This window comes from Nomascus leucogenys, chromosome 7b, assembly GCF_006542625.1.
Source record: "Nomascus leucogenys isolate Asia chromosome 7b, Asia_NLE_v1, whole genome shotgun sequence".
Lineage (NCBI taxonomy): Eukaryota > Metazoa > Chordata > Mammalia > Primates > Hylobatidae > Nomascus > Nomascus leucogenys.
Window position 1 is genome coordinate 46,883,938 of NC_044387.1, and position 27,099 is coordinate 46,911,036.

A 27,099-nucleotide genomic window follows, 5' to 3' on the forward strand; every position below is an offset into this window, starting at 1 on the left:
CACTTCCGGTGAGCCTCTGGGGCGTACCGGCTTGGCGCTGCGGCGGCGGCGGCTAGGAGAGCGGTCGGCGGGGTTCCTTCGTTGCATTGCCCGAGAGAAGCGGAGTCTGCGAGGTGGTGTCCATCATGGTAAGCGCTGACGGGCAGCGGGCGGGGGCTGGGGCCTTGGCCCGGGGCCTGAGGTAGGGCCCGGCGGGGCGGGGCGGGCCGGGGCGGCGGCGGAGGTGCCGAGTCACCCGGGCCCGAGTCCGGCCTGCCGGCTCATGGGCCGCACCGGGCACAAGCAGGACCCTTGACCACTAACCGCCTTTGGTCGCGTCCGCCGGTCCTGAACGTGGCTCGCATTCCGTCTCAGCCGGACTTGCCCTCCTTCACGAAAGAAAGGGAGGTTTGTGTCCATTCACGGGTTTACCAAGTGCTGGACGCGCAACAGGTTCCCATAAACCCAAAGTTAATTGCAAGGTTGCTGGGGATGGGAACAGAATCAGGCGCTCCCCAGGGAGAATCCGTAGCGGGCATTCCCACTGTTGGGGGACACCCAGCTCTTGCCCCAGTTCCGTGAGCTCCGTGCCTACGGGTTCGTGCCTTCGGATCTGTACAGCGGTGTTGTGTTCGGTAATGATAACGATGGAAGCTAATACCTGCTGGTACATTTCCTGTTACACAGCTTTTAACACCTGTACTCCCTCATCACGCCTTATTTCTTGTACTGTGCCTAATTTAAAAATTAAAATTTTTTTTTTTTGAGATAGAGTCTTGCTCTGTTGCCCAGGCTGGAGTGCAGTCGCACGATCTCGGCTCACTACAACCTCCGCCTCCTGGGTTCAAGCGATTCTTCTGCCTCAGCCTCCTGAGTAGCTGGGATTACAGGCGTGCACCACCATGCCCGGCTAATTTTTGTATTTTTAGTAGAGAGGGGGTTTCACTATGTTGGCCAGGCTGGTCTCAAACTCCTGACCTCAGGTAATCCACCTGCCTCTGCCTCCCAAAGTGCTGGGATTATAGGCGTGAGCCACCACACCCAGCCTATAAATTAAACTTTATTGTAGATATGTATAAGAAAAAAACATAGTATATGTAGGTTTTGGTATTATCTGTGGTTTCAGGCGTCCACTGGGGATGTTGGAATGTATACCCCTGTGGATATGGGGGGGGGGGTGGGAGGAATACTGTACTTTGAGAAAACCTTCAAATTGATACATGTTTGCTAAGCCTCATCTTAGTCTACAGTTTAAGATCTAGGATCTTTTTAATGGCATCATGTTTTAGCTTTGCTTGTTGCTGTAAGAAAGCATCACAACATAGTGTGACGTGTACCTACTTTGTGCTGTGAGAGCACACTGGAGGGGCACTAGACCTCACCCTCAGCAGAGCACGAGAGGCTTCCTGGGGAAAGGAAAGGATGGTAATTGGAACCCAGGGGAAGGGGTGCAACCACTGGGTACCTGTTCTTCCTGCTGCCTGGAATGTCTTTCCCTATTTTTTGCCTGGCTCCCTCTCATAGCATTCAGGTCTTTGTGCAGAGTCCCTTCCTAACCACCTATTTAAAATAGCATTCCCAGGAGCCCTGTGTCTATTTACCTTGCTGCTTGTCTTCAGAACTGCCAGACACACGTGTGTGTGTCCCTTGCTTTGAGTGTATATCTCTCTTGCTTTGAGTGTCATTTTCACCAGGACAGGGTGGTATCTATTTCACCACAGGGTCGTATCTATTTTGTTAGTGGACAGACATCACTAGAATGGTGCTTCCCTTGTGCTCATGTCAGAGCTTGGCAGACAGTAGGCACTCAATAAAGAGATGTTTCAATTAACAAATATTGTTTAGATTAATGATAATAGGAAAAATGTTCAAGGCAGAGGAACTAGCCCAGGCAAGAGTCGGTGGGGCTGTCAATACAAGTCTCTGAGGTATGCAAGAGGTTGGGCCTTGATCCTGAGGATGAAGATGGGAGCACAGCCCTGAAAAAGGTTCAGGACGGGCTTGGCATGGCCTGTTTTGTATTTAGTAAGATTACATTGAAGATTTCAGTACATTGTGTTCTCTGACAATGTTTAGTAGCATTAATTACTCTGACATGTTTTGGCTTTTGACATGAAGAAATGTACCTTTGTTTTAATACTTGTTTCTCTTTCCTCCTTCCAGTTCTCTTTCAACATGTTCGACCACCCGATTCCCAGGGTCTTCCAAAACCGCTTCTCCACACAGTACCGCTGCTTCTCTGTGTCCATGCTAGCAGGGCCTAATGACAGGTCAGATGTGGAGAAAGGAGGGAAGAGTATGTGCTTGTTTTTATTTGAATAGTAACTTTTCCTGCCCTAAGTCTGCAATGCTGTAGCCTTCAACAGTACTTACTTTGCATGTGGGAGTCAGAAGCTAGTGTTACTGTGAAAATGGTGCTGGGATTTATCCCAGACTTGCCCTGTTGGGGTGGGGTGCTAATTATGGTTAGGTTTATGGCTGATAACCATTCAGTTCCCAAAATAAATTACATCAAGTAAGATTCTTTATGAAAGATCACTGGGACATTCTGGCTACCCTAAAAACAGTTCAAGGCTTTTTGTTAGATATAAAAAAACTGCATCTTGCCTTTGGTCTGTCCTTTTTATTTTTATTTTTTAATATTTCTTAAATGTTCTTTCCACAGTAATTATGCCGCCCTCAGCCCTGGACCAACTCAGTAAGTATCTTCTGAGTGACTTAAGAACTTAGATAATGTAAATATGGACACCAAGAGTCAGCATGGGCTCCTCAGTACATCCAGACATCAGTGCCCTTTGTCAACATCTGGTTGTGAATTGTCCCTGGAGGGCATGCGCTGGGCTGGGAGAACCTGGGTCACAGGTACCTAGGATGAGGCCAGGGCCCCTGAACCTCAGCTTCATCACTGCCCTGGGTGCTTCAGGTTCCTCCTCTGTGAAGGGGGTTCCCTTCGCCTTCCTGATCACCACCTCCACCCACTCCCCAACTTTTCTCAGTATTCTGTCAGGATTAAATGAAGGTACAAGTATCAAGTGCTTTGCACAGTGTCAGGGCAGCTGATGCCATTGGCTGGGCTCACTAGATTTTTTTCCTAAAGGAAGAATTGGTCAGCTCACAAGAGGGCACTGTGAAGCAGGTTCCTTATCCCCTCACCAAACATCTTTCCTGAGCTACAGACCCCCATTTCTTTTCTTTTATTTATTTATTTATTTATTTATTTTGAGACAGAGTTTTGCTCTTAGCGCCCAGGCTGGAGTGCAGTGGCACAATCTGGGCTCACTGCAACCTCTGCCTCCCAGGTTCAAGTGATCCTCCTGCCTCAGCCTCCCAAGTAGCTGGGATTACAGGCACCCACCATCACGCCAGGCTAATTTTTTGTATTTTTAGTAGAGACGGGGTTTCACCATGTTGGGCAGGCTGGTCTTGAACTCCTGACCTCAGGTGATCCGCCTTCCTCGGCCTCCCAAAGTGCCGGGATTATAAGCGTGAACCACCATGCCCGGCCCAGACCCCCATTTCTAATCTCCAGTGCACCAGTGCATCCTCAGCATGTCAAAAACTGAGCTATTGTCTTCCATCCAGAAGCCACTCCTGAGTGAGATAGGCCCACAGGGGTGGTAAGAGTGGCCACATCCTTCCTCCCTTTTCTCTGACCCCTTATCCCACAAGAGCAACCTGGAAACCCATGCCCTAGCCCCATACTACACAGGCACAGAAAATCCCAATCATGGACAACCCAATCAAGGATGCAGTCATTGCCTTCCAGACTTAAGAGTGTTTCTGGTGTGTATTCTTCCTGTGTGAGCCAGGAGACTGGGGCTGGCCAGGAGGACAGGTTCATGCTTGGTGTTGGGGGCCTCTGGTGGCAGCAAGCAGAGAACAGATGCTGGCTGTGGTGTGACTCACCTCACGCTCTTTGCCCAGCCTGACCCCAGAGTAGCAACTTGACCTCTCTGAACCTCAATGTCCTCTTCTTTGACTGGGGATATCTACAGTGTCTGTGCATCAGAAGTAGGTTGTCTGCGACAACCTAAGCTATCCGATTCCAACTACAAGGTGGAGGTAGCCCCTGAGCCAGCACCAGCTGTGGCTATACCCAGTGGAGGCCCCAGCTCAACCCAGGTCAACAGAGCTATGGAGTTCACAGTTATCACGAAGACCCTGTCATTACAGAGGAGAGAACAGGCTCCCTAAAAAGGTCTTTCTTTCAAGTTATGCTGACCCAGGAGCCAGACACCAGCTGTGACCCTTGGCACAGGTGTCCAGAAGAGACTCGGGCTGGGTCATTGAGGTGTAGCTCAGATCAGTGTTGTTCAAATCTTTTAAGTGATGGGAGAAACTCTTTCTGTCTAAATCTTACAGGAAGTCCTCTAATTCATAAAATGAGGTTCTCTGCTCTTTTCGGAGGAAGTGAGGGAGTACAGAGGGACTGGGAGCCCCAGGGCACTGGGAGCCTTTAAGTCACAAAATGCAGTTTGTGAGTCAGTGGACTGAGGGACATTGGAGTCTCTTTGACTTGCAACAATCTCAGACCCTTGGCTGGGCCCAGTCCAGTTTACTGTGGACCAGCTGTAGGTCAGCTCCATGGCTCTGCAGCTGAGAGGTGGACCGGGACAGAAGTCCTGGCCCCTTTACTGCCAGTGTGAGAGTCACCCTTGGTGATAGGAGGGAGTGCCCACCCCTACTGTACCTCCATGCTACTCCCAGAGGTTCTCTGTAGCTTCCTGCCCAAGCTTTTAACTTGATTTGCTTTATTAGAATTTTTAGGGAGATCTCAAATGGAATCTGTGTTACTTCCTAACACTAAGTGTGATTTTTGTTGGAATATTTGCCTAAACTAACAAGCTAAATTCTGCTTTGATGGTTGAATCCCTGGACTTAAGCCAGCAGCCTTGGTTTGAATCCTGGCATCACCACTTGTGTGCTGTGAGGTCTTGGGTGTGTTACTTAACCTGTGGGCCTTAGTTTCCCCATAGATAGAAGGGGATAATGATAGTACCTACCTGACTGTTCTGGGAATACTGGACAAGGGCCTTACACATGGCAGACACCATCATTACCATCAGTTCCTTTTCGGTCCTCTCCCCTGGGGCCCTGTGTCTCCTGGGTTTTCCTGCCTCTTTTTGCCAGCCCCTCCTTTATGTGCCTGTGCACCTCTTGGGTCAGCATGTCACCAGTCCAGCTTACTTGCCTCTGGCCCTGCTTTCAGCCCACACCTCAAGGTCCACCAAAGAGAGGGGGCGTCCTATGTCATGACCCTGCTGAGAACCCACACTGCCCGCTGGGCCCAGGCCCTAGGTTCTACCCCGTGTGGTGCCCCTCCCCTTCCCAACCACTCCCACACTTGTCCCCGGCCTGTCTTGCCTAATTGTCCACCATTTCTGAACTGCCTGGGCTCCTCTTCCCTTCTATGCCTTTGCTCAGGCTGCCACCTCTGCCTGGATTTCCTCCCAGGTCTGCCCGCCCAGTGCCCAGCCAAAATAACTCAGCCCCAAGAGCCTAGCCCAGTAGCTCTGCCCCCTCCTGCCAGCTCTTCCCACAGCACCTGCAGCATCTGGTTGTGGTTGTTTTCTTTGTTGGAAGGTAGAAACCTTCAAACTAGAAACCTTTGAAGGATCGGGATTTTGTCCAGGGCATGGTGGGCACTGAAATTATTTATGAATAAATGAATGAACACATCACTTTTTAAAATGTTGACTTCAGAAAATCAAGTCTATGCCAGTGCTGTGTTACCAAGTTGCCAGGTTCCTCCTTGAGCCATGCACTGTGCTCTCACAGAGGGGGATTCATCTGCCAGAGGAGTGTGGGGTTGCGGGCAGGGTTGTGGGGAGGCTCCTTCTATGGGAAGGCGTGGGCCGAACAGGTGTCCCTTCATAGGAGTTGTGCCTCATAGTCTCTCTCTTATTTTCAGGCCGACTTAACATTACCTATCCCATGCTGTTCAAACTGACCAATAAGAATTCGGACCGCATGACGCATTGTGGCGTGCTGGAGTTTGTGGCTGATGAGGGCATCTGCTACCTCCCACACTGGGTGAGTGGGGCTGCCAGGGTCTCTAGAGAGCAGCCACTTAGGCAGAGACATCCCCTGCACTCGAGAGTCCTGGCCCTGGAGCAGGTGGCCCAGCCTACTCCTCCTGCTCAGTGTCTTAGCCTGACCTGACCCAGCGAGAGAGAAGGGATCCAGAGCAGTGCACTGTGCCTTATGCGGGCTGGTGGGCTCTGGACGCACCTGTGGGCCACTGTGCTGTGGGAGCGGCCTTTTCTTTGATAGTTGCGCAGCTGGTTGTCCAGAAACCACAGCTGAACTGTTCATCTGTGATTTCCTGGGTGAGGCTTTTTAAAAAATAATGGAGCAACAGTATTTTTTAGGTGGTCTAGTAAGTAGGGTGTTTGAGGTTTTTATGCTTTTCCCCTACTTTTAGTAGTCTGTCACAGCATACATGTTTTCAGTTACCTCTGACTTAGTCTCCCAAATCTCTCAACTGAGCTGCCATAGGAGTGACGTCTTTCTCCTTACAAGCAGGCTCACTTTGGAAAGTTGACTTGAAGGATGTCATTGCAGATTTGAGCTGGGATATCCAGGGCATGTGAGCCACCAGAGCCTGCCCTCGAGGCAGTACCCCTCAGAGAAGTGAGCAGAACTGTGCCAGTGCTGTAGGGAGGAGTCTGCAGCAGTGAGAGTTCCACACAGGTAGCTGTGGTCCACTTGGCTCCTTCTTCTCCTCACTCTCCCCAGCTCTGGCACATTAGGGAAGTTAACAAAGGGACCTGCTTGTCCTTCTGTTTGTGCTTGGATTACATCAGGCATACTGAGTGACCCTGCAGTGAGCTGTGGGCTGGGAACTCTCAGGAGTGCTTGCTTGGCTGACACCAGGGAGGTGGTCTGAAGCACAGCCCACCTCTCCTACTGATGCCCTATCATGGTGGCCGCCAGACATTCAGAAGGGATGGCCTTAACTAATATTTTCTGAGATTAAATATGAATTGAAATTCTGGCCAGGTACGGTGGCTCACGCCTCTAATCCCAGCACTTCGGAAGGCCGAAGTGGGCAGATCACTTGAGGTCAGGAGTTCGAGACTAGCCTGGCCAACATGGTGAAACCCCGTCTTTACTAAAAATACAAAGACTAGCCGGGCATGGTGGCACATGCCTGTAGTCCTAGCTACTTGGGAGACTGAGGCAAGAGAATGGCTTAAACCCAGGAGGCTTAGGTTGCAGTGAGCCAAGATCACACCATTGCACTCCAGCCTGGGCGACAAAGCGAGACTCCATCTCAAAAAAAAAAAAAAAAAGAATAATATGAATCAAAATTCTGAAGGTCCCTTTCCTCCTGTAGCTGGTGACCTTGCCCATGCTGCCATGGTAGTGGCGTCCTCTTCAGCCTGGGTCCCAGGGTCCTTCCCAAGGTCTTGGCCTGGCCAGTGTCTCCCCGACAAGAGCCCTGCACTCCCATTGCACCTCCTAGTGCCTGGCCTTCCCATGCTGCCTCCTCACCTCAGCTGACCAGCCCTGCCCACCCTGGCCTGTGGGGGGCTTTTATGCCTCAAAGCCCAGATTGGCTCACCTGCCCTCCCCAGTATTTGCTGCTCAGCCCCTTGCTATTCTTGTATTTGTCTGCAGGTGCCCCCAAGGGCCTGAGGCTGTGTTCTGCTCATCCGGTAGAACACCTGGTCACTGAAGCCACTCTAGGTAGCTGAAGTGTCAGGCAGTGACTACTTCCCCAGTCCCTTCTGTGGCTCACCTATAAGAGGAGGTGGTGATGCTGGGGATACACTGTACCTCGAAGGTTCTTCTTTAACCCATAGACTTGAAGTTTGGGTGGCCTCTTGTCCAAACTGTTGGACTGCTTTAGACCAGGAAACTAATTGAATCCCTTTCTCCCCTGGAAAGCCTCTTTAGGTAGCCTGGAGCTGGTTTGGGGTGTGAAGCCATCAGGCCACCTCTTCCCCTGAGCTGGCCTTCCAGCTCCTGGCATGGGCAGGCGGGTGACAGGTATCCCCCATCTGCTGTCTTGGAGGGCGTGTGAGCCAGTGCTTTTTCTGGGCTGGCTGGTGGACTCCATCCCACCCATGCTCCGAAGCTTCTTCAGGACAAGCCAGCCTGGAATAGGTACTGGCCTTTTTCCTTGTAGCCAAGGCTTTGTCTGCTGCCCTAGATCCGAGCCCTGGACTAGCTGCTTGTGACATGTGGGTACTCGGCTGCCCGTTGTGCTGTATGCTCTAAAATGCTGCATGGGGAGGGCCAGGCTTCAGCTCCTCCTGCCTGCTTAGTGCTCTCAGGCCTCTTCCAGCAGCCCATTTCTCACCTCAAGCCCTAGTCTGACCTCTCTGCCTCTCCTCCTCACATCACCTATGGCAGTGTCCTGCCTCTGGCTGAGGAAGCCACCCCCGATCCCTGGCCAGACATCCCTCAGGCTTGCGATTGCAGCCCAGTATCCTTCCCCTCGCTGACAGATTTCCCACAAAAATCTACCCAGGGACAGTGCACCTGGCCTGCGGCTGGCTAACTGAGCCTTAGAATACTTCCTGTTAGGACATCACTCCTGGGGATGCCAGACCCCAGTTACCAAGGCCAGTCACCTCTGCATCCTTCTGTGCCTGCCTGTGGCATCTGGTAGAGTGACCACCCTCTATTTCTGCCCTTACTAGCCTGACAAGCAGCTGTCAGCGTGAGTGCATGGGGTCCTCTGCAAGCCTGTCCGCAGGGCCCACCACTCAGGCTTCACTCATGGCCTAGGCACAGCCTCCCAGGCACAGCCTTGGCCTCAGCATGCCTCTCCCTCCTCATGAGCTCCCTCTCATTTGTGACACAGCCCTCAGCCCCCTTTTCCCTTGGCTGTTAAAGTCACCTTCTCACTGCCACTCCCGATGAAACATTCTTGAAGGGATGTGATACCTGGGATTTGCTTCAGGGCATCTAGTGTGGCTTGGGACTGGGTGTGAGGTAGTGCTGATCGATGGACTGAGCCACGATGTGAGCACTGTCTAACCGTCAGGGCTGGGTGCATGGGAGCTCTCCTCTACGGCCCTTTCTACTCATGTATATGTCTGACACTCCTTTTAAGACGGTTCCAAGTAAGACAAGCAAAATTTCATTGCAAGAGACATAGAGCCTCTGACCTGAGTCTGGACTCCCTGCACACCCAGTACTCACGGGCATTGTTTATCTCTTTCCATCTCACTTCTCAGCCGTCGTCTACCTGGCTGGGTTATTTAATAGAGACATGTGGAGGCTTTGTCAGATTTTTATAACCTCCATAGCAGAGACCTCTGGGGTCTTGTCACCATCTTGCAGCCTCAGCTGTGGTGGGCCATTCCATTGCCAGGTCAGCCTTGCCTTGTGCTGCTTTTGTCCTACCTCAGGTGCAGCCCTACTTGCCACAGGGCCTTATAAGTTGCTTGTGGGACAGCTTGGAAGTACGGTGAGTGACTGTTCCAGGAAAATGCTCTGCCCCTGGGAAGCCTGGAGCTAGTGAGTAATCTGGGCGGCCCTGCAGAGATGCGTTCACACTGTGAGCTTTACAGCTTCAGTAGCACCCCTTTATTGGCCTTCTTCCTTCCACATCACTTGAATTTTCCCTCCTTCCTGACATAGTATCACGAATTACTTATCTTGCCTCAGGTTCCTCTTCCAAGGACCCAAGTAAGACAGGCCTGCCCAGTGTATAGGGAGCAGTGGTTGTGGAGGCTACTTCATCTCTAGGAGTCTCATGTAACCTCTTCTTCCTTTCAGATGATGCAGAACTTACTCTTGGAAGAAGGCGGCCTGGTCCAGGTGGAGAGCGTCAACCTTCAAGTGGCCACCTACTCCAAATTCCAACCTCAGAGCCCTGACTTCTTGGACATCACCAACCCCAAAGCCGTGTATCTTTTTCAAATAAGCAGAGTTCTTTTAGACAAAGGAGAGTGTGCTGGCGGTTGTTAAACATCATGTACTGTATTGAATCTGTGTCTGCTTTGGGGATAACACATTTGTGATTCAAGTTGCGATTTGAGAATAATGGGGTTCAGCTAGCACATCTGCATGGCCCTGGCCAAGTGCACTGGGTGCTGTCTGGGCCACCTCTGTCACTTTCCAGACATTTCCTGGAGACCACAATGAAGCCCTTCTTTCAATTGGTCTGTGTTACCTGGCACAAAGCCAGGATGCACAGTATGTCCAGTGGAAGGAGGGAGCAGCTCATCTGCCTTCAGCTCCAGCCCCTTCTGTGGCTCCCTAGTACCTCCGCCCAGCGGTGCACTGGCCTGTCAACCTCACTGCATGCCAGCCTGAGAGCTGATTCACTCCAGGCCAATAGGTAGCAACGACTGCAGTTTCTATGTCACCAAGCAGAAAGCAAAGGTATCAGGTTTTCGTGGATTCTTTATGTTCACCTCTGAACTTAAGCCAGGTGTATGTGTTGACAGAATCAGGAAGTAGGCAGTGCAGGTACGGGATGGTGCTGTGTGCACCAATCAAGATCTCTAGCTCCATGGCCCTGATTTTTCCTGTTAAGATCATGGCATAAGAGTGGCCACTCCATTCTACTTCTTTTTTTTTTTAACTTTTTTTTTAATGCATACTTGAAAAAACAAACAGTTGAACAACACAGACAGAAAGTTAAGAAAAGCTGCCTCCCTTCCCAGTAGCCCTCTCTCCAGATGTTTTCTTAGGAGCAAGGCGCTGCTGGTTGTGTTCTGGATGCGTATGGGCCGTGTATATTCTTTGCTGCCCATGTTCTGGACACGATGGCCTTGTTGAGCCTCCTGTCCCACAGGCAGAGGGATGTCCTATGGGAAGAGCTAGTTAACTTGTCCGTCAGAGCTCTAACCTAGACATGCTTGTTTGGCTGTCAGTGACCAGGAATGGGCCATGCCCATTTTCTCAGGGTTTTTACATGTGTTGCAATGCACACTTTTTTTCTGAGACGGAGTCTCACTCTGTTGCTCAGGTTGGAGTGCAGTGGCACAGTCTCAGCTCACTGCAAACTCTGCCTCCCAGATTCAAGTGATTCTCCTGCCTCAGCCTCCTGAGTAGCTGGGATTACAGGTGTGCACCACCACGCCCGGCTAATTTTTGTATTTTTAGTAGAGATGGAGTTTCACCATGTTGCCTAAGCTGGTCTCAAACTCCTGACCTCAGGTGCTCCACCTGCCTCAGCCTCCCAAAGTGCTGGGATGACGTGCATGAGCCACTGCGCCCTGCCCCAATGCAGACTTACCAGGTTGATCTCAGATGCTGTTTTTGTCAGCACGATTAACTTGTTAGTGTGTGGAGAAAGGGCGTCACTTCCATCAGTTGAGAGCCTGGTGTTTTCTGGTCCGGCTGAGGTCTGGATGAAAGCGGTCTTGGCGCTGAGCAGAGAAAGTGGGAAGCTGGTGTTGCAGCAGGTGCCAGAGTACGCAGAGGCCATATGGGGAGCCAGCCCTGCCTGCAGAGGCCTCGTGTTCTCAGCGTGAGGGCTGTGGCTCTGCTCCTCCAGCTGCTGCAGTGGAAGTCAGAAGATTCCCTGGCAGGGTCACTAGAGGAGTGGAGGGAAGGGCACTCTGTACCGTGGCACTTCATGTGTGGGAGCAAAGAAAGCATCCACCACATAAGGCACTTTTCACAAAGTTGCTCTGGTTCTGGAAAGCTGTTTGACCAAGTGAGGTGAACCTAGATAGCCTCACCCTTTCATCCTCAAGTTAGACTCTCACAGTGGCAGGCTCTGGAGCCACGTTTCATGTGACTTTTTTATGTAAAGTAATTCAGCAAATTGATGAGGAAGACATGGTTAAAATATTCCACCTGAATAGACATTTCCTTGTGTGGGCATTTGGATTCTACAGTTTTACTGTTATAAAAAGTATTTTCTGGTTTATTTAAATTTTTATTAACTAAAGTTATCAGCTCAAAAGATAGAAACAACAAAAGTATAAATGAAAGCATCTTTGATTTTGAGGAACTTTTGAGAGGACCTATCTGACTCATTAAATCTTTTTTGTTCTTTTGTACTCCCATAGGATTTTTTAAAATCCCATGGTATAATTTGTATACAATAAAATGCACACAGTTCAGCCAGTTTGAAAATGTATACACCCATGTAACCAGAACATTTCCATGTTCCCAAAAGGTCCTTTTCTGCCGGTACCCACCTGATCCCCTGGCCCGGAAACCTCTCAGCTACCTCCCATCCTCATAGATCTGTCTTTCTCAGGGTTCTATGTGGATGGAATCTCACTGCCTTTTTGTGGGTGGTTATTTCCCCTTCCCCCAGCTTGGCATTTGTGAGATTCATCCATATTATTGCATATTAGGAGTTCCATCCTTCTTTATTGCCAAGTAGTACTTCATTGTATTAAAGCTTCGTGTTTGAAGTACCATCATAATATAGTCTCTGCCTACCAGTAATCATCTAACCCCTCATGGAAACTTGTTTCAGATTAAGGTATCCATCTTGCCATGTTGCCTTGACAGTGTGTCTGCAGATTAGAAAACGCACTTAGGAACTTTGCCTGTCTGACCACCGGGGATGTGATTGCCATCAACTATAATGAAAAGGTGAGCCCAGTTCATGCAGGTCATGCCTGACAAGAGCCACCTGCAGTGTCCACTCTAATGTTTGAATGGGGCTTCTTTTTAAGCAGCGTATGCCTGGATCTTATCACCTAATTACTGCCTACTGTTTGGTTATTAAGTTTTCCCGGGTTCATATTTAGAGCCCTAATTCATTTGGTAACTCTGTTTTGAGGATAGATTGCATTTACAGGGGAACATTGATAGACTTATTAGTCATACCTCTGTGTACCTTGGTGGCAAGGCTGCTGGTTCTGTCTTGGTTTGAAAGGTCCCCACTGCACCTCTAATCTGAGCTAAACCCTTTTCGGGGCTGTGGAGACACAATAACAACCCTGCTGGGTCCTTGTCCTTGGGATCCCTGCACCACAGAAGCTGACAGGCCCTTCAGTGGGGCCAAGTGCTGTGTGGCATCTGAGAAGCAGAGCCTGGCTCTGCCTTAGGGCAACACCTCCTAGGCTCACCTCTCCTCCTGGGAGCCCACATCCTCCTCCACCTCCTCCTGTTTTCTTCAGCTTCCGTTTTCACTTAGCAGCTTCTCTAGGCTTGACCTTTCTGACACAAGTCTCTCAGGTCTGAATGCCTCTGTTTTCATCCCTGATTTTATGCTGTTTTGGTGTCTGGATCTAGACAATTTAACTGTAAAGTGAAATGACAGGACTTACTCCAAAATTCAAGAAAGCATTCACTTTCCTATTACCTATGGGAACATGCCTGCAGGAGGATGTAATAGTTGGCAATCCTGCCATCAGGCTGTCCCACCACAGGCATGGAGCACAGTAATATAGGTGCCCCTGTTCACTGTGACTGTTGACAACTGACCCTCCCACAGAGCTGTTGCCAGAGCTAGCCTTAGTGTTCAGGAGTGACCACAGCCTGGCTTGGCTGGGCTTTCCCTGAAGCTAGCACTTAGCTCCTTCACAGCACTCTCTGGTCCCTTCAGGGACTGGGCCTTCACAGCTGTGTCACAGCTGCCTGTGGTTTAGCCAGTTACTCCCTTGGTGTCAGTGCAGGGATCCAGCTTATTCTCTGGCAGTTTCCTCGTATTTGAGGCATCTGACCTTATTTTTCAGTTTTGTGGGTTTCGAATCACACTTTCTTTTTTCCTTTTAATAAACTGAGAAATAGTCTTGTTCCCTTTAGCTTTGTAGAGAACATTTTAGGTATCGTTTACCTTAACTGAATACTCTAAGCTTTTATAATTAATTACAGGCAGTTTAATGTTATTGTTTTTAATGTTAAGGTAGTAATACTAAATATAACTCCTAAACTGATGATAAAGGATAGTACTGATACTTTGCACTGTAAGGGAAGGTACATTATATAGAGTATATGTAAAATTGAAACACAGGTTTGAACTTCCACTTTTAGAAGTAGATACTCTAATGGGCCCTTCTGATTAATGTACTGTTGTGCTTATAGAGAATTTTAAAGACTCTAAGCTGGGTTGCCCTGAGGGCAGATGGCCATATCAGTGCTCTAGTGGGAGATCTGAATCAGAGATCAGGATTGAACTGGAACCCTTAAAAGCAGTAAAATAGACACAGAGGTGGGTGTTGTCATTGTCTCAGGAGAAATAAACACAGATCCTCTCTGGAAAAAGCACTCCAGTTTAGTTAAGTCTTTGGGATTGCTGTCAATTGAACAAGCAAAGAATGCATAATTAAACCACACCAAAGCAGAGACAGTAAAAATTAGATCCCTAAGGAAATCGGCATTAGAATTTCTAGATACAAATGTAAAATAATTAGATATAAAATGTTCAAAGATATTTTTAAAAATGGAATTATAATAGCGAGCAACAAAAGGCTATCAAAAATAACCAGAAAGATTTGAAAAACAAAACGTTAAACAACAGCTATAAAAGAGTTAGTGGAAGATGAATCTGAAGAAATAACAGAATTTCACACAGAGGAGCAAGGGGATGGAACATATGAGAGCTTGAGATGTTGAAGACATTGAGAAAGTCAAACATGCTCATTGCAATCCCAGTAGGAAAGAATGGAGGAATTGCAATAATCTGAAGAGATGGTAACTGAAATTGATTTAGAATTGGTGGTCTGCCCATCACTACAGGAAATTTATAATGTATAACAAACAGAATAAGCTACAGGTAGAAAATACCAAATACAGAGAGGTAAGCAGGGAGAAAACACAGTACCTTCAGAAGAACAGCAAGTAGCAGGTCTTTGAATAGCAACAGTTACAGCCAGTATCAAGTAACTATCATCAAAACCTTCCTTAAAGAATAAGGGCAAAGTAAAAATATTTTCAGATGAACCAAATCTGAGAGAGGTTATTTACCAATGGAATTTTAAAAGCATGTACTTTAGGAATAAGCATTATCCTAGAAGGAAAGCAAGAAGGAGTAGGGAATAAATAAACTGGCAAATATGAATCCAGGGTAAATGTTGCCATATAAAGCAGTAATAATGTTTAATGTGTGAAGCTTAAAAAATGACATCTAAAATGTTGGAAAAGAGTAAGTCTTTAGACTTACTCTCTTTTTTTTTTTTGAGAGAGTCTCTCTTTGTCTCACCCTGGCTGGACTGCAGTGGCGCAATCTTGGTTCACTGCAGCTACCACCTCCTGGGTTCGAGTGATTCTCCTGTCTCATCTCAGCCACCTGAGTAGCTGGGACTACAGGCATGTGCCACCACATACGGCTAATTTTGTATTTTTAGTAGAGACGAGGTTTCACCATGTTGGCCAGGCTGGTCTCGAACTCCTGACCTCAGGTGATCCATCAGCCTCAGCCTCCCAAAGTGCTGGGATTATAGATGTGAGCCACCGCGCTCGGCCTAGACTTACTCTCTTGAGAGAGTTGTTTAGAATTAAAGTGTTCTCTGTTTACAATTCAATAAAGTTAATAAAAAAGATAGCTGAAGCTGGGTGTGGTAGCTCACACCTGTAATTCCAGCAATTTGGGAGGCTGAGGTGGGCGGATCACTTAAGTCCAGGAGTTTGAGACCAGACTGGGCAACATGGCAAAACCCCATCTCGACAAAAAATACAAAAATTAGCTGGGCATGGTGGTATGCACCTGTAGTCCCAGCTACTCGGGAGGCTGAAGTGGGAGGATCACTTGAGTCCGGGAGGCAGAAGTTACAGTGAACAGTGACCGTGCCACTGCACTCCAGCCTAGGCGATAAAGCGAGACCTTGCCTCAAACAAAAAAAAAGCAAACCCTGAAAAGTCTACATACATATTGAATGTTTAAAAACATAAATAGATAAAGCAAATATCTTGAAAGATAAAACTGTGAAAACTTTTATACTAAGAAATGAGCCAACTTATTTGACACTGATAAATTATTTCTTAGAGAAAAGTGTAATTGAAGTTTGACTAAAGAAAAAAAAAACAGCCTAAATAATTGTATAGCCAGTCAAGTAATTCAATCAGAAAAATCTTAATCCAGGAAACCCAGGCCCAGATGGTTATATATGCAAGTTCTTCCTCACACGCAAGAAATAAATTGCTCTTGGATATTCTAAAAATAGAGAAAGAAAATATTCCCCAACTCATTCTCTGAGGTCAGTATAGCCTTGATCACCAAAACCACACAAGGATAGGAGAAAGGTAAACTACAGATCATTGTCACTTGATACAGATACATAGATTGTAGATAAAATATTGACAAAAGAATCTGGTCATATATATAAGGAAGATTCTATATGGCAGCTGAGTGTAATAAAGCTCCAGTAGTTAAGATGCCATATGGCATTGGTTCTGGAATAGACAAGTAGGCCAGTTGAACAAAGCTTTATATACAAAGAATCTTGGTCCACCACTGAGGCAGCATTGATGTCACCAGGCAAAGGAGATAACTGGGGTTGGGGAATCTGGGATATTGACTATTCCTAAGATGAAAAAACAAATTGAGTTCCTAACTCACACCATAGTCAAAAATAAATTGCAGATGAATGGGTAAATAATATGTGGTATACACATACAATGTAATATTATTCAACATTAAAAAGGAAGGGAATTCTGACACATGCTACCACATGGATGAACATTCTGCTCAGTGAAATAAACCAGATGCAGACAGACAAATACTGCATTCCGCTTACATGAGTACTTAGAGTAGTCAAATTCATGGGAGACAGAAAGTAGAATCACCTGGACACCATGGCTCACACCTGGCATCCCAGCACTTTGGGAGGCGAAGGTTGGAGGATTGTTTGAGCCCGGGAGTTTGAGAGTAGCCTGGGTAACATAGTGTGATCCTGTCACTACAAAAAATTAATGCAAAAATTTTAAAATTAGCTGGGCGTGGTGGCATGTGCCTAGTTACAGCTATTCAGGAGGCTGAGGCGGGAAGATCAGTTAAGTCTGCAGTGAGCCAGGGTCATGGCACTGCACTCCAGCCTGGGGGACAGAGCAAGACCCTGCCTCAAGGAAAAAAAAAAAAAGAAAGAATGGTGGTTGCCAGGGCCTCGAGGAAGCAGAATCAAAAGTGAATGTTTAGAAATGTATAGTAATTTGGCATTGTCATAACCTCCACACACATGGCCACAGAACCAGTCCTTGTCCTGGTGAGCTCTGGGCGTCTGGTGTGTGTTGTGTCTTGCTTCTGTGCAGGAGGACCCCATGGCAGTCCAGCAGACTGCACATTTTTAAAAACTAGGTCTTCCCAGGTAGTTTGAGGAGCACCAACCTAGAGAATTGGTCCCATAGTTTTAAAAAAAAGTGTTTAATATTATGCCAGTACACAAAAGTAAATGGAAATGTCACAGGAATATTTATCCTTACTAAATGCAATACATTCTGGTACTTCTAGAGTACTATCTTCCAATTCTTTCCTTTTCAATTCTGCTTGCAGCCCTGCTGGTTTTATGACCCACCGATTGGTTGTGGCCTACAATTTGAAAACGTGAAAACGGTAGAGAAGCATATAAGCCAAGCCCTAGGAGACATGTTTGAATGTTTATAGTAGTGTCATTAACATAGCAAAATGATTGGAAACAGGCCGGATGCTCAGTGGATAAGTGGTAGTATATCCACACAATGACAGATCCTTTTTTTTATTCCTTGTCTATTCAATAATTATGACACTTTTAAAAGTAGATTTGGCCCTGCTTAGGTTTTTTTTTTAAGTGGTGGTACTATCCAGACTTTTTAAAATGGTTGTAAAAGCAGGACATACTGGCCGGGCGTGGTGGCTCACGCCTGTAATCCTAGCACTTTGGGAGGCTGAGGCGGGTGGATCACAAGGTCAGGAGTTCAAGGCCAGCCTGGCCAACATAGTGAAACCCCATCTCTACCAAAAACACAAAAATTAGCTGGGTGTGGTGGCACGCACCTGTAGTCCCAGTTACTTGGGAGGCTGAGGCAAGAGAATCACTTGAACCCGGGAGGCGGAGGTTGCAGTGAGCCGAGACTGCACCATTGCACTCCAGCTTGGGCGCCAGAGCGAGCCTCCATCTCTTAAAAAAAACAAAACAAAACAAAAAAGCAAGACAGACTTTAGATAAAAGCAAAGAACCTGAAATGATGCAGGAAAAAGTAGATAGGGCCACTTTTAATTTCTATGCTTCTGTAGTTTTTTTTTTTTTTTTTAGATGGAGTCTCACTCTGTTGCCCAGGCTGGAGTACAGTGGCGTGATCTCAGCTTACTGCAAGCTCCACCTCCTGGGTTTACACCATTCTCCTGCCTCAGCCTCCTGAATAGCTAGGACTACAGGCACCTGCCACCACTCCCGGCTAATTTTTTGTATTTTTTAGTAGAGACGGGGTTTCACCATGTTAGCCAGGATGGTCTCGTTCGCCTGACCTCGTGATCTGCCCTCCTCGGCCTCCCAAAATGCTGGGATTACAGGCATGAGCCACCACGCACGGCCCTGCTTCTGGACATTTTTTATGTGCATTTTTTACATACGTGAGGTCATCTTAGACACAGGCAACATGACTGGTTTTAAAATTATTTTCCTGTTGGCTGCGTAGCATACCATTGTATAACTATAAATTTATATATGAAGAAATATAATTCAGCTGCATTTTGAGGATACAGACAGTCCCTGACTATGGTTCTACCTAGAATTTTTCAACTTTATTATGATGCAAACATGATACACATTCAGTAAAAACCATACTTTGAATACCTATACAACCATTCTGTTTTTGATTTTCAGTACAGTATTCAATAAATTACATGAGTTATTCAACATTTTATTATAAAATAAGCTTTACAGTAGATGATTTTGCCCAACTGTAGGCTAATATATGTGTTCTGAGAATGGTTAAGGTAGGCTGCACTATGATGTTTGGTAGGTTAGGAATATTAATACATTTTTAACTTATGATAAGTTTATGGGACTTGGTTCCATCGTAAGTCAAGGAGCATCTGTACAGTGGTATTAGTGACATTGGTATGAGCATTCTTAGGATTTTCTCATTGGGTATAGCTAGTTATTTACTTAGAATAAATTTCGAAGGCCGAGTGCGGTGGCTTACGTCTGTAATCCCAGTTCTTTGTATGGCCGAGGTGGGTGGATCACCTGAGGTCAGGAGTTCGAGACCAGCCTGGCCAACATGGTGAAACCCCATCTCTACAACAATACAAAAATTAGCCAGGTGTGGTGGCGCATGCCTATAGTCCCAGCTACTAGGGAGGCTGAGGCAGGAGAAGTGCTTGAATCCTGGAGGCAGAGGTTGCAGTGAGCCGAGATTGCACCACTGCACTCCAGCCTGGGCGACAGAGCGAGATTCTGTCCAAAAATAAATAAATAAAATAAATATTAAAGTTCCAGAAGTGAACTTTCTGGGTTAAAGGTTGTTAGTGTCTTTTGCAGTTAGCTGTATAACTACCTTGTCTAACTTGAACCACATCTGGGGAACAGCATCTCTTCAGCGATGGGCACAGGGCAGCCTGTCCCTTATGGCAGGGTTGTCACAGCAAGAAGTGCAGCTGTAGGTTGTGTCATGGGCATGAATGCTGTGTCATTCGCAGGAGCCAGTAAAGCCACAGTAACATGGACAGCGACAGCTCCAGTGCTGCCAGGAAACCATCCAACTGATTTCTGTGTTTGCCCCACAGATCTACGAACTGCGTGTGATGGAGACCAAACCCGACAAGGCAGTGTCCATCATTGAGTGTGACATGAACGTGAGTGGCTCTGTCCAGTTACAGTGAGCCTGGGCCCTGGGAGGATGGGCAGTTGGTGACCACTGCAGCCCAGGGTGTCAGGAGGGCATCAAACAGCCCCTGGGGCTCTGGGTAAAGAGAAAGAAGATGCTGTCAGAACATCATGAGGAGACTGTGACCTTGTGATCTATCTCAGGGCCAGTTGGGGCAACAGAGTTTGCTGCCAGTGCTGCCATGGTTAGCTCTGACCTGCTGAGGAGTGAATATTCTTTTTTATTTTTTTCGAGACGGAGTTTCACTCCTGTTGCCCAGGCTGGAGTGCAGTGGTGCGATCTTGGCTCACTACAACCTCCACCTCCCAGGTTCAAGCGATTCTCCTGCCTCAGCCTCCCGAGTAGCTGGGATCACAGGCATGTGCCACCATGCCCGGCTAGTTTTTTATTTTAGTAGAGATGGGGTTTTACCATGTTGGCCAAGCTGGTCTCAAACTCCTGACCTCAGGTAATCCACCTGCCTTGGCCTCCCAAAGTGCTGAGATTACAGGCGTGGGCCACTGCGCCTGGCCGAGGAGTGAATATGCTTAAGAGGTAAGGAAGTGTACTGAACCTTCTGAGTAGGAATGAAATGCTGATGCACACAGCATCCTGGTTGTATTACTAGGGAATACTCCTAAGCAAAAAAGGCCAATCCCAAAAAGTTACTTCATTATATAACATCCTCAAAGTGACAACTTTAGAAATAGAAGATAGACTAGTAGTTGCCAGGGCTTAGGACTGGTGGAGGGGGCTGGGAGACAGCTGGGTATGGTTATAGAAAGACAACACAGGCAATCCTAGTGGTGGTGAAACTGTTCTACATCTCAACTGTGGTGGATACATGCCCTACACAGTGATTACATTGTGTAGAACTAAAGATACGCATGAACAAAAACATGTAAAACTGGGGAAATCTGAATAACAGCAGTGGGTTGTGCCAGTGTTGATATCCTGGCAGCAATACTTTACTGTAATTTTGTAAGATGCTACCGTTGGGAAAACTGGGCAAGTGTACAAGGCATCTTCATATTATTTCATAAAACTGCATGTGAATCTACAGTTGTCTCAATTAAAAACAAAAAAGATAAGGAAGCCAAGGGTGACCATGTCTCAATATTTTACTTTTAAAATCCTGGAAACACAGGTGGACTTTGATGCTCCCCTGGGCTACAAAGAACCCGAAAGACAAGTCCAGCATGAAGAGTCGACAGTAAGTGTTATCCCCAGTGTCCTTTGCTGTCCTGCTGCATGCTGCTTTTGAGTTCCTGGCAGTGGCTCGTGGGTGGCCTCTGCTGGTGTTGGTGTAGTCATATCCTCTGCATCCCTTCCAGCCATGCTTCCGGGGGACATCCTAGCCGGGGGTGGGGGTGAGAGGGAAGCTGAGTGTCCCCGCTGAGGATCTTACCTGTTTTTCTTTTTCACTGTCAGGAAGGTGAAGCCGACCACAGTGGCTATGCTGGAGAGCTGGGCTTCCGCGTGAGTACCAGACCACTTGACTTACATTGCTGTGCCCTCTGCTTCTTGAAATTAGAGCACTCACTCAAGGTGTTCTCCATGATGCTCGATGGACATCAACAGGGGCTAGGCCTCTGGGTACCTGTGCACATGCAAATCTGCCACTTGCTGAGTTACCAAACCCTTTTGTATCCACTCTCTCCTGGAATCTTCCCAACAGCCCCATAAGGCAGCCCAGATTTTTAAGAATTTCTAACCTACCGAAGAGTTTAAATAGTACAGTACACATATACTCTTCCCTTAGGTTCACCAAAAGTTACCACATTTGCTTTCTCTCTCTTGTAAATCATGTTTCCTTTTTTCTTTGCCTGTACCATGTAGGTTGCAAACATGACCCTTAGCATAACCACTGGCAAGGCTCCATGGGAAACAGGTGGAGGTGGCTCATGTGTGGGCACTGAGGTAGCAGGAGGTGCCAGGAAGCAGCAGAGAGGGCAGAATGATGGGAAGCTGAGCTATGGGGCAGTCACAACAGTAGCCTTAGCCCACCCATAGAGCTTGGACTGGGTGGCCCTGCAGAGGCAGGGATCAGGCATTTTAACCCAACACTGACTGCTGGCTGCCCTTGGCCAAGTGGCTCTCTTCAGCTCATGGCCACCCCCTGAGGAACAGGGCAGAGTTCTTAGCTGCCAGCACCCCAGCAGTTGAGGAGTCAGGGCTTCAGTCCTGAAGGGGTCTGCACAGCACCCCCAGCTCACATCGCTGCAGTGATCTCCAAGTAAAGGACATACCGTCCTCACACTTGGGCTCATTATATGACTCACCTACTTCCTGTCTAGGCTTTCTCTGGATCTGGCAATAGACTGGATGGAAAGAAGAAAGGGGTAGAGCCCAGCCCCTCCCCAATCAAGCCTGGAGATATTAAAAGGTATGTCTGTCCTGGCTCTCCTCCAGGACAGGAGGAGGATCTGTGCCAGCCCCCTGGGGTCGGGCAGCCTCACCCCAGTTCTGGAGACAAAGCCTGGGTCAGTAGTCTCCCAAGGGACGAAAACCCTTAGCTGCTCTCCTTGGTGGGGTGGAGCACAACATGTCCCTCCTTCCACAGTGCCACCCCCAGTACCACTGTGGTCCAGCCTCTCTCCATACCTCCAATTCAGCCTCTTCTTGCCCCCACTGGCTTTCCTAAGATGCGCGTCTGATCAGATCTGTCTCTTACTCAAAACCTTTCTGGTCCCTATTTGGTGATCTGCCTATTTTCCTGTTTTGTGACTTTGAATTATTAATCAGGTCACATTATCTCAGTTCCCCTGAAAGTTCCCTGAGGAGCTACCTCAGATGTGCTTCTGTTGCTGGGTCCAGGGACCCACAGCAGACCCTTCCTCTGGTGGCCATCATGGCAGGGGCAGGGCTGAGGTGTGTTAGTTGTCTGTTGTGTGTGTGAAATCAGAATACTGGAGTGAGAGTCTAGCCACCTCAGAGGGTTCTGTGAAGCTCAGCACAGTGAGAGTGAGGGCTTCCCAATCCTTCAGATGACCCCTCTCCATAGACAGGTACAGAGTCTAAAGCCCCTGGCCCTATACCCAATGTTGATACCAAACCAAGAAGTCAGTTACTTTCTGCTTCCCTCCTGGGAGGATGCCAGGAAGCACCAAAGGGCCCAGGTGGGGTGCAGCAGCATCTTTTCTGCATTCCTCTTGACTGTCAAAAATGAATTTTAGTCCTTTTTTCCTGGAAATAACATTTCTGTGTCTCTCTGTCTCTTCTTACAGAGGAATTCCCAATTATGAATTTAAACTTGGTAAGATAACTTTCATCAGAAATTCACGTCCCCTTGTCAAAAAGGTTGAAGAGGTGAGTGTATTTCCTTGTATTTCCTTGGTTGGTAGTGAGATTTATTTGCTAGTGATGACTGAAGTTCTTGGCATTCCAAGTAGGGGTGTGTATTAGTCTGTTTCCAAGCTGCTGGTAAAGACATACCCGAGACTGGGCAATTTACAAAAGAAAGAGGTTTAATGGACTTACAGTTCACATGGCTGGGGAGGCCTCACAATCATGGCAGAAGGCAAGGAGGAGCAAGTCACATCTTACATGGATGGTAGCAGGCAGAGAAAAAGCTGGTGCAGGGAAACACCTCCTTATAAAACCATCAGATCTCATGAGACTTATTCACTATCACGATAACAGCACGGAAAAGACCTGCCCTCATGACTCAGTTACCTCCCACCGACTCAGTTACCTCCCACCTGGTCCCTCCCACAAGACGTGGGAATTCGAGATGAGATTTGGGTGGGGACGCAGCCAAACCACATCAGGGTGTCATGTTTTCCCTTTCCTAGGGTCCCTCTGCTCCCTGGTGTCCTGTTTTTTTATGTAGAGCTGGTGTGGGATGTGTGAAACAGAAGACTTGCAGCGTGGGGGTCAGGAGCTCTGTCTTGCTCTAGAGCTGACTCCAGGCTCTGTTATCACAGAACTGTGTGCCCTGGATGGGCTTCCTCTTCCAACAGAGACCTTGAACTTCAAATATAGGCAGCACCTTCTAGTGGAGCAGGGTGGTGGTGGGACAGAGGAAGGCAAGGGCTGAGCATCCTGTAGACATGGGCACTTTGTGGGAGTGTGGCCAGGCCTGGCAGCAACTGGAATGCAGTCACCTCTGTGTGATAAGGATTTCTACAACACCAGTGCTTCAGACCCATGGCTCTCCTGGTTCCTTTTCCCAAAGGATTGGACCCTTGAGGATCCAGGAGTAGGGCAGAGGGCAGATGTACTGAGCCACCCATTCAGGACCAGCTGCTACATGGGACCCATCCTGATTACTGAACTCCTCTCTAGCACTTGGGGTGGTTGGGGACAGAGACCACTGTGAAGTCTGCACACCTGGTCCTACTCACAACCACTTCTGGGCTCAATGTTCAAGTTGAAACAGCATTGGGCATTGGGACCTTTCAGGCTCAGAGGAGCAAACATAGTGGCCAGTCAGACCTCACCCTCCAGCTCCTCCTTCAGGCACCATCCAGGCTTCACCAGCTACAGGCTGCCTTTCTCACTAAAAGCCAGTGCCTGACTCAGACCTAAGACCTCAGCATGGGACGTCCCCCAGGCTGACTGTGACCTGATTGTTGCAAATTTACAGAAGGCGGGGGAGGCCAGTGGGCACAGCAGGCCTGTTTGACATATGTATTTAAGAAGTATATGTTCAAAGATGGGATTGAAGACATATTTAGCTCTACTCCATCCTGCAGCCCCACTAAGGCTGTGGCTAAAGGTCATGAGGTAAGAAAGACAGTGGAAGAGGAGGCAACTACAAGGCTTTGGAAGCCCCAGGTACCTTAGTAGACCACAGAAAGCCTAGAAGTAGTTCTGTGTAGATTGTAGAATTCTCAAAAGGCACCTCTAGAAATGAGGGACTAAAGACAGAATTCTGTTACTAAGCAGTTAGAGCTGCATTACCCTCCCTCCCCCACCCCTGAAGGCTGGAGGCTTGACTCCAGTAGGTCTCTAGACTACTATCTCTGAAGTGAAGGCCACAGTCAGAAAGCTTCCCATTCCAACATCTAAATAATAGAGGATTTGTGGGAAGAACAGCCACAGAAACCAAAGGAGCAGAAATCATCAGGGAAATAGTTTCCCCAAAGATGGGCACAAGTTTACAGATTTGAAGGGCCCACTGAGTTCCAGCAAAATGAATGAAAATAGCCCCACTTTGAGGCAAAGAAAGATCCTAAAGCTTCTGGAGAGAGAACAGAGGTATCACCATGGATCAAGGACCTCATCAGCCAAGCGCCATGGTTCACACCTGTAATCCCAACACTTGGGGAGGCTGATGTGGGAAGATCATTTGAGCCCAGGAGTTTGAGACCAGCCTGGGCAGTATAGGGAGACTCTGTCTCTACAGAAAATTTAAAAAATTAGCCAAGCATGGCACCACACACCTGTAGTCCCAGCTACTTTGATGCTGAGTTGGGAGCATCACTTGAGCCTGGGAAGTGGAGGTTGCTATGAGCTGAGATCACACCACCGCACTCCAGCCTGGGTAACAGTAAGACCCTATCTCCCAAAAAGAGGGACATCATCTTAGCAGGACACACAGGAAACTAGAAGATAGTGGAGCAATATACTCAAAATTCTGAGGGGAAATTTTTTCCAACCTAAAATTCTGTACCAACTCTTAGGAGCTGGATTGTGTCCCTCCAGTGTTTCTGTGTTGAAGCCCTGGATTGTGTCCCTCCGGTGTTTATGTGTTGAAGCCCTAACCCCCAGTAACTCAGATAGGGCCATTTAAAGAAGCAATTAAGTTAAAATAAGACCATTAGAGTTGGCCCTAATTCAATCTGGTGTCCTTTTAAGAAGAGGAAATTTGGACATAGGAAGGGCCATGTGAGGACACAGCAAGAAAGCAGCCATCTGCAAGCCAAGGAAAAGCGCGTCAGAGGAAACCAAACCTGCTGACACCTTGATCCTGCACTTCTAGCCTCCAAAACTATGAAGAATAAATTTCTGTTGTTTGAGCCACCCTATCTTTGGCATTTTACATGGCAGCCCTAGCAGACTAACATACCAACCAGCCTATCAATGAAATATGAGACTAGAAAAAAGGAACTCACAAGAAGATAATCCTCATGCATCTTTTCTCAGGAAGCTCCTAGAAGGTGTCCCTCACTAAAATGAAGGAATAAGGTAGAAATAAGAAAGTCATAGAATCCAGGAAATAAGGAGCCCCCACTAACATGTACGGCACCTAGAGAAAGGCCAGTCCAGGTGCGGCAGGGCGAAGGCCCAGGAGACACAGGTTTGTCAAAACAGATGAACTCCATGCAATGCAGGCTGTGATTGAATATATAAAGAAGCCAAACACAGCTATTGACACCAGGATAAATGGAAGGCTGTGTGGCAAAGGAAGACTAAATGCAGCTGTGACTCAAATTTATATGAATGTTACCACATAAATACTAAACGGTGCTCTATTGCAGGTATAACATGCTACAGTTAGTGGGGAGCCAGGTGCAGGGATGTGTGTTGAACATTCCAGAATCCTCTTCTTCCTCGGGAAAAGTTGAGATAATGCCTCAGACTGACTAGCAATAAAAGCATGTGAAAAAAAATATGTGCAGTTTTCAAAGGCTTGGGAAAAAACAATCCCTCTTTCTGCTGATGGAAGGATAGCTTAGTGGAATGTTTCTGAGGGCTGGTTGGTCTCTATATGTTAAAAGCATTAAAAGTGTGTACACACTTTGACCCAGGAATTTGAGGTCTAAAAAAAATCAGAGCTGTGTGCAAATACATTAAGCTGCTTACCACAGCAATGTCCACTGGTAGAAAACTGGCCCTCCTATGTGTTGGAATTTTTTTTTACAGAATTCATTTCTGTAGCCTTGGGAGTATACTAGACAGGAAGTTTATTGGTATGAGACTTCAGAATTAAGTGGGAAAACAATTCTTTAAGCATGTACAGAAAAGTGACCTGAAATGTTTTTGGGTGATGAACTTACAGATTTTTTTTTTTTTTTGAGGCAGGGTCTTGCTCTGTTGCTCTGCCATCCAGGCTGGAGTGCAGTGGCACAATCATAGCTCACTATGGCCCTGGCTCAAACGATCCTCCCATCTCAGCCTCCCAAGTAGCTGGGACCATAGGCACATACCACACGGAGCTATTTTTGGTAGAAATGGGATCTCACTATGTTGCCCAGGCTGGTCTTGAACTCCTGGGCTCAAGCGATCCTCCCACCTTGGCCTCCCAAAGTGCTGGGATTACAGGTGTCAACTACCATGTCCAGCCTGAGATATTTCTTATGAGTAATGTGGATGGTACGTGAGTCCATAGAGTAAGGCATTTATTGTAAACCTCCAGGGAGTTTCTGAAAATAGTATCTTCTCTTCACACCTAGGATGAAGCTGGAGGCAGATTCGTCGCTTTCTCTGGAGAAGGACAGTCGTTGCGTAAAAAGGGAAGAAAGCCCTAAGTGAGGACTGTTGGCTGATTGGAAAATAATAAAAGAATCATTTGCAACA

At 47.5% G+C, this 27,099-nt stretch overlaps 1 protein-coding gene across 3 annotated transcripts; it reads left to right on the forward strand.

Annotated features, from left to right (window-relative positions):
- Window position 1: 1 nt before the first annotated feature.
- Window positions 2–27,099, forward strand: UFD1 (ubiquitin recognition factor in ER associated degradation 1). 3 transcript variants are annotated; one of them, XM_003280352.2, is made up of 12 exons: window positions 2–128; window positions 2,143–2,275; window positions 2,645–2,677; window positions 5,891–6,012; window positions 9,715–9,845; window positions 12,429–12,501; window positions 19,556–19,624; window positions 20,783–20,848; window positions 21,067–21,114; window positions 21,933–22,021; window positions 22,863–22,944; window positions 26,976–27,099. In XM_003280352.2, the coding sequence occupies exons 1-12, from the start codon at window positions 126–128 to the stop codon at window positions 27,048–27,050; spliced, it is 924 nt and encodes a 307-aa protein (XP_003280400.1). In that variant the 5' UTR covers window positions 2–125; the 3' UTR covers window positions 27,051–27,099. The 3 variants fall into 3 exon arrangements, with proteins under 3 accessions (XP_003280400.1, XP_012363591.1, XP_030671723.1); XM_012508137.1 differs by lacking the exon at window positions 26,976–27,099 and having other exon boundaries at window positions 22,863–23,489; XM_030815863.1 differs by lacking the exon at window positions 26,976–27,099 and having other exon boundaries at window positions 18–128; window positions 2,143–2,249; window positions 22,863–23,489.

Coding starts and splice junctions, on each gene's coding strand:
- UFD1 (XM_012508137.1), top strand. Junction 12,502..19,555: donor CCATCAACTATAATGAAAAG/GTGAGCCCAGTT, acceptor TTTGCCCCACAG/ATCTACGAACTGCGTGTGAT. Junction 20,849..21,066: donor TCCAGCATGAAGAGTCGACA/GTAAGTGTTATC, acceptor TTTCACTGTCAG/GAAGGTGAAGCCGACCACAG.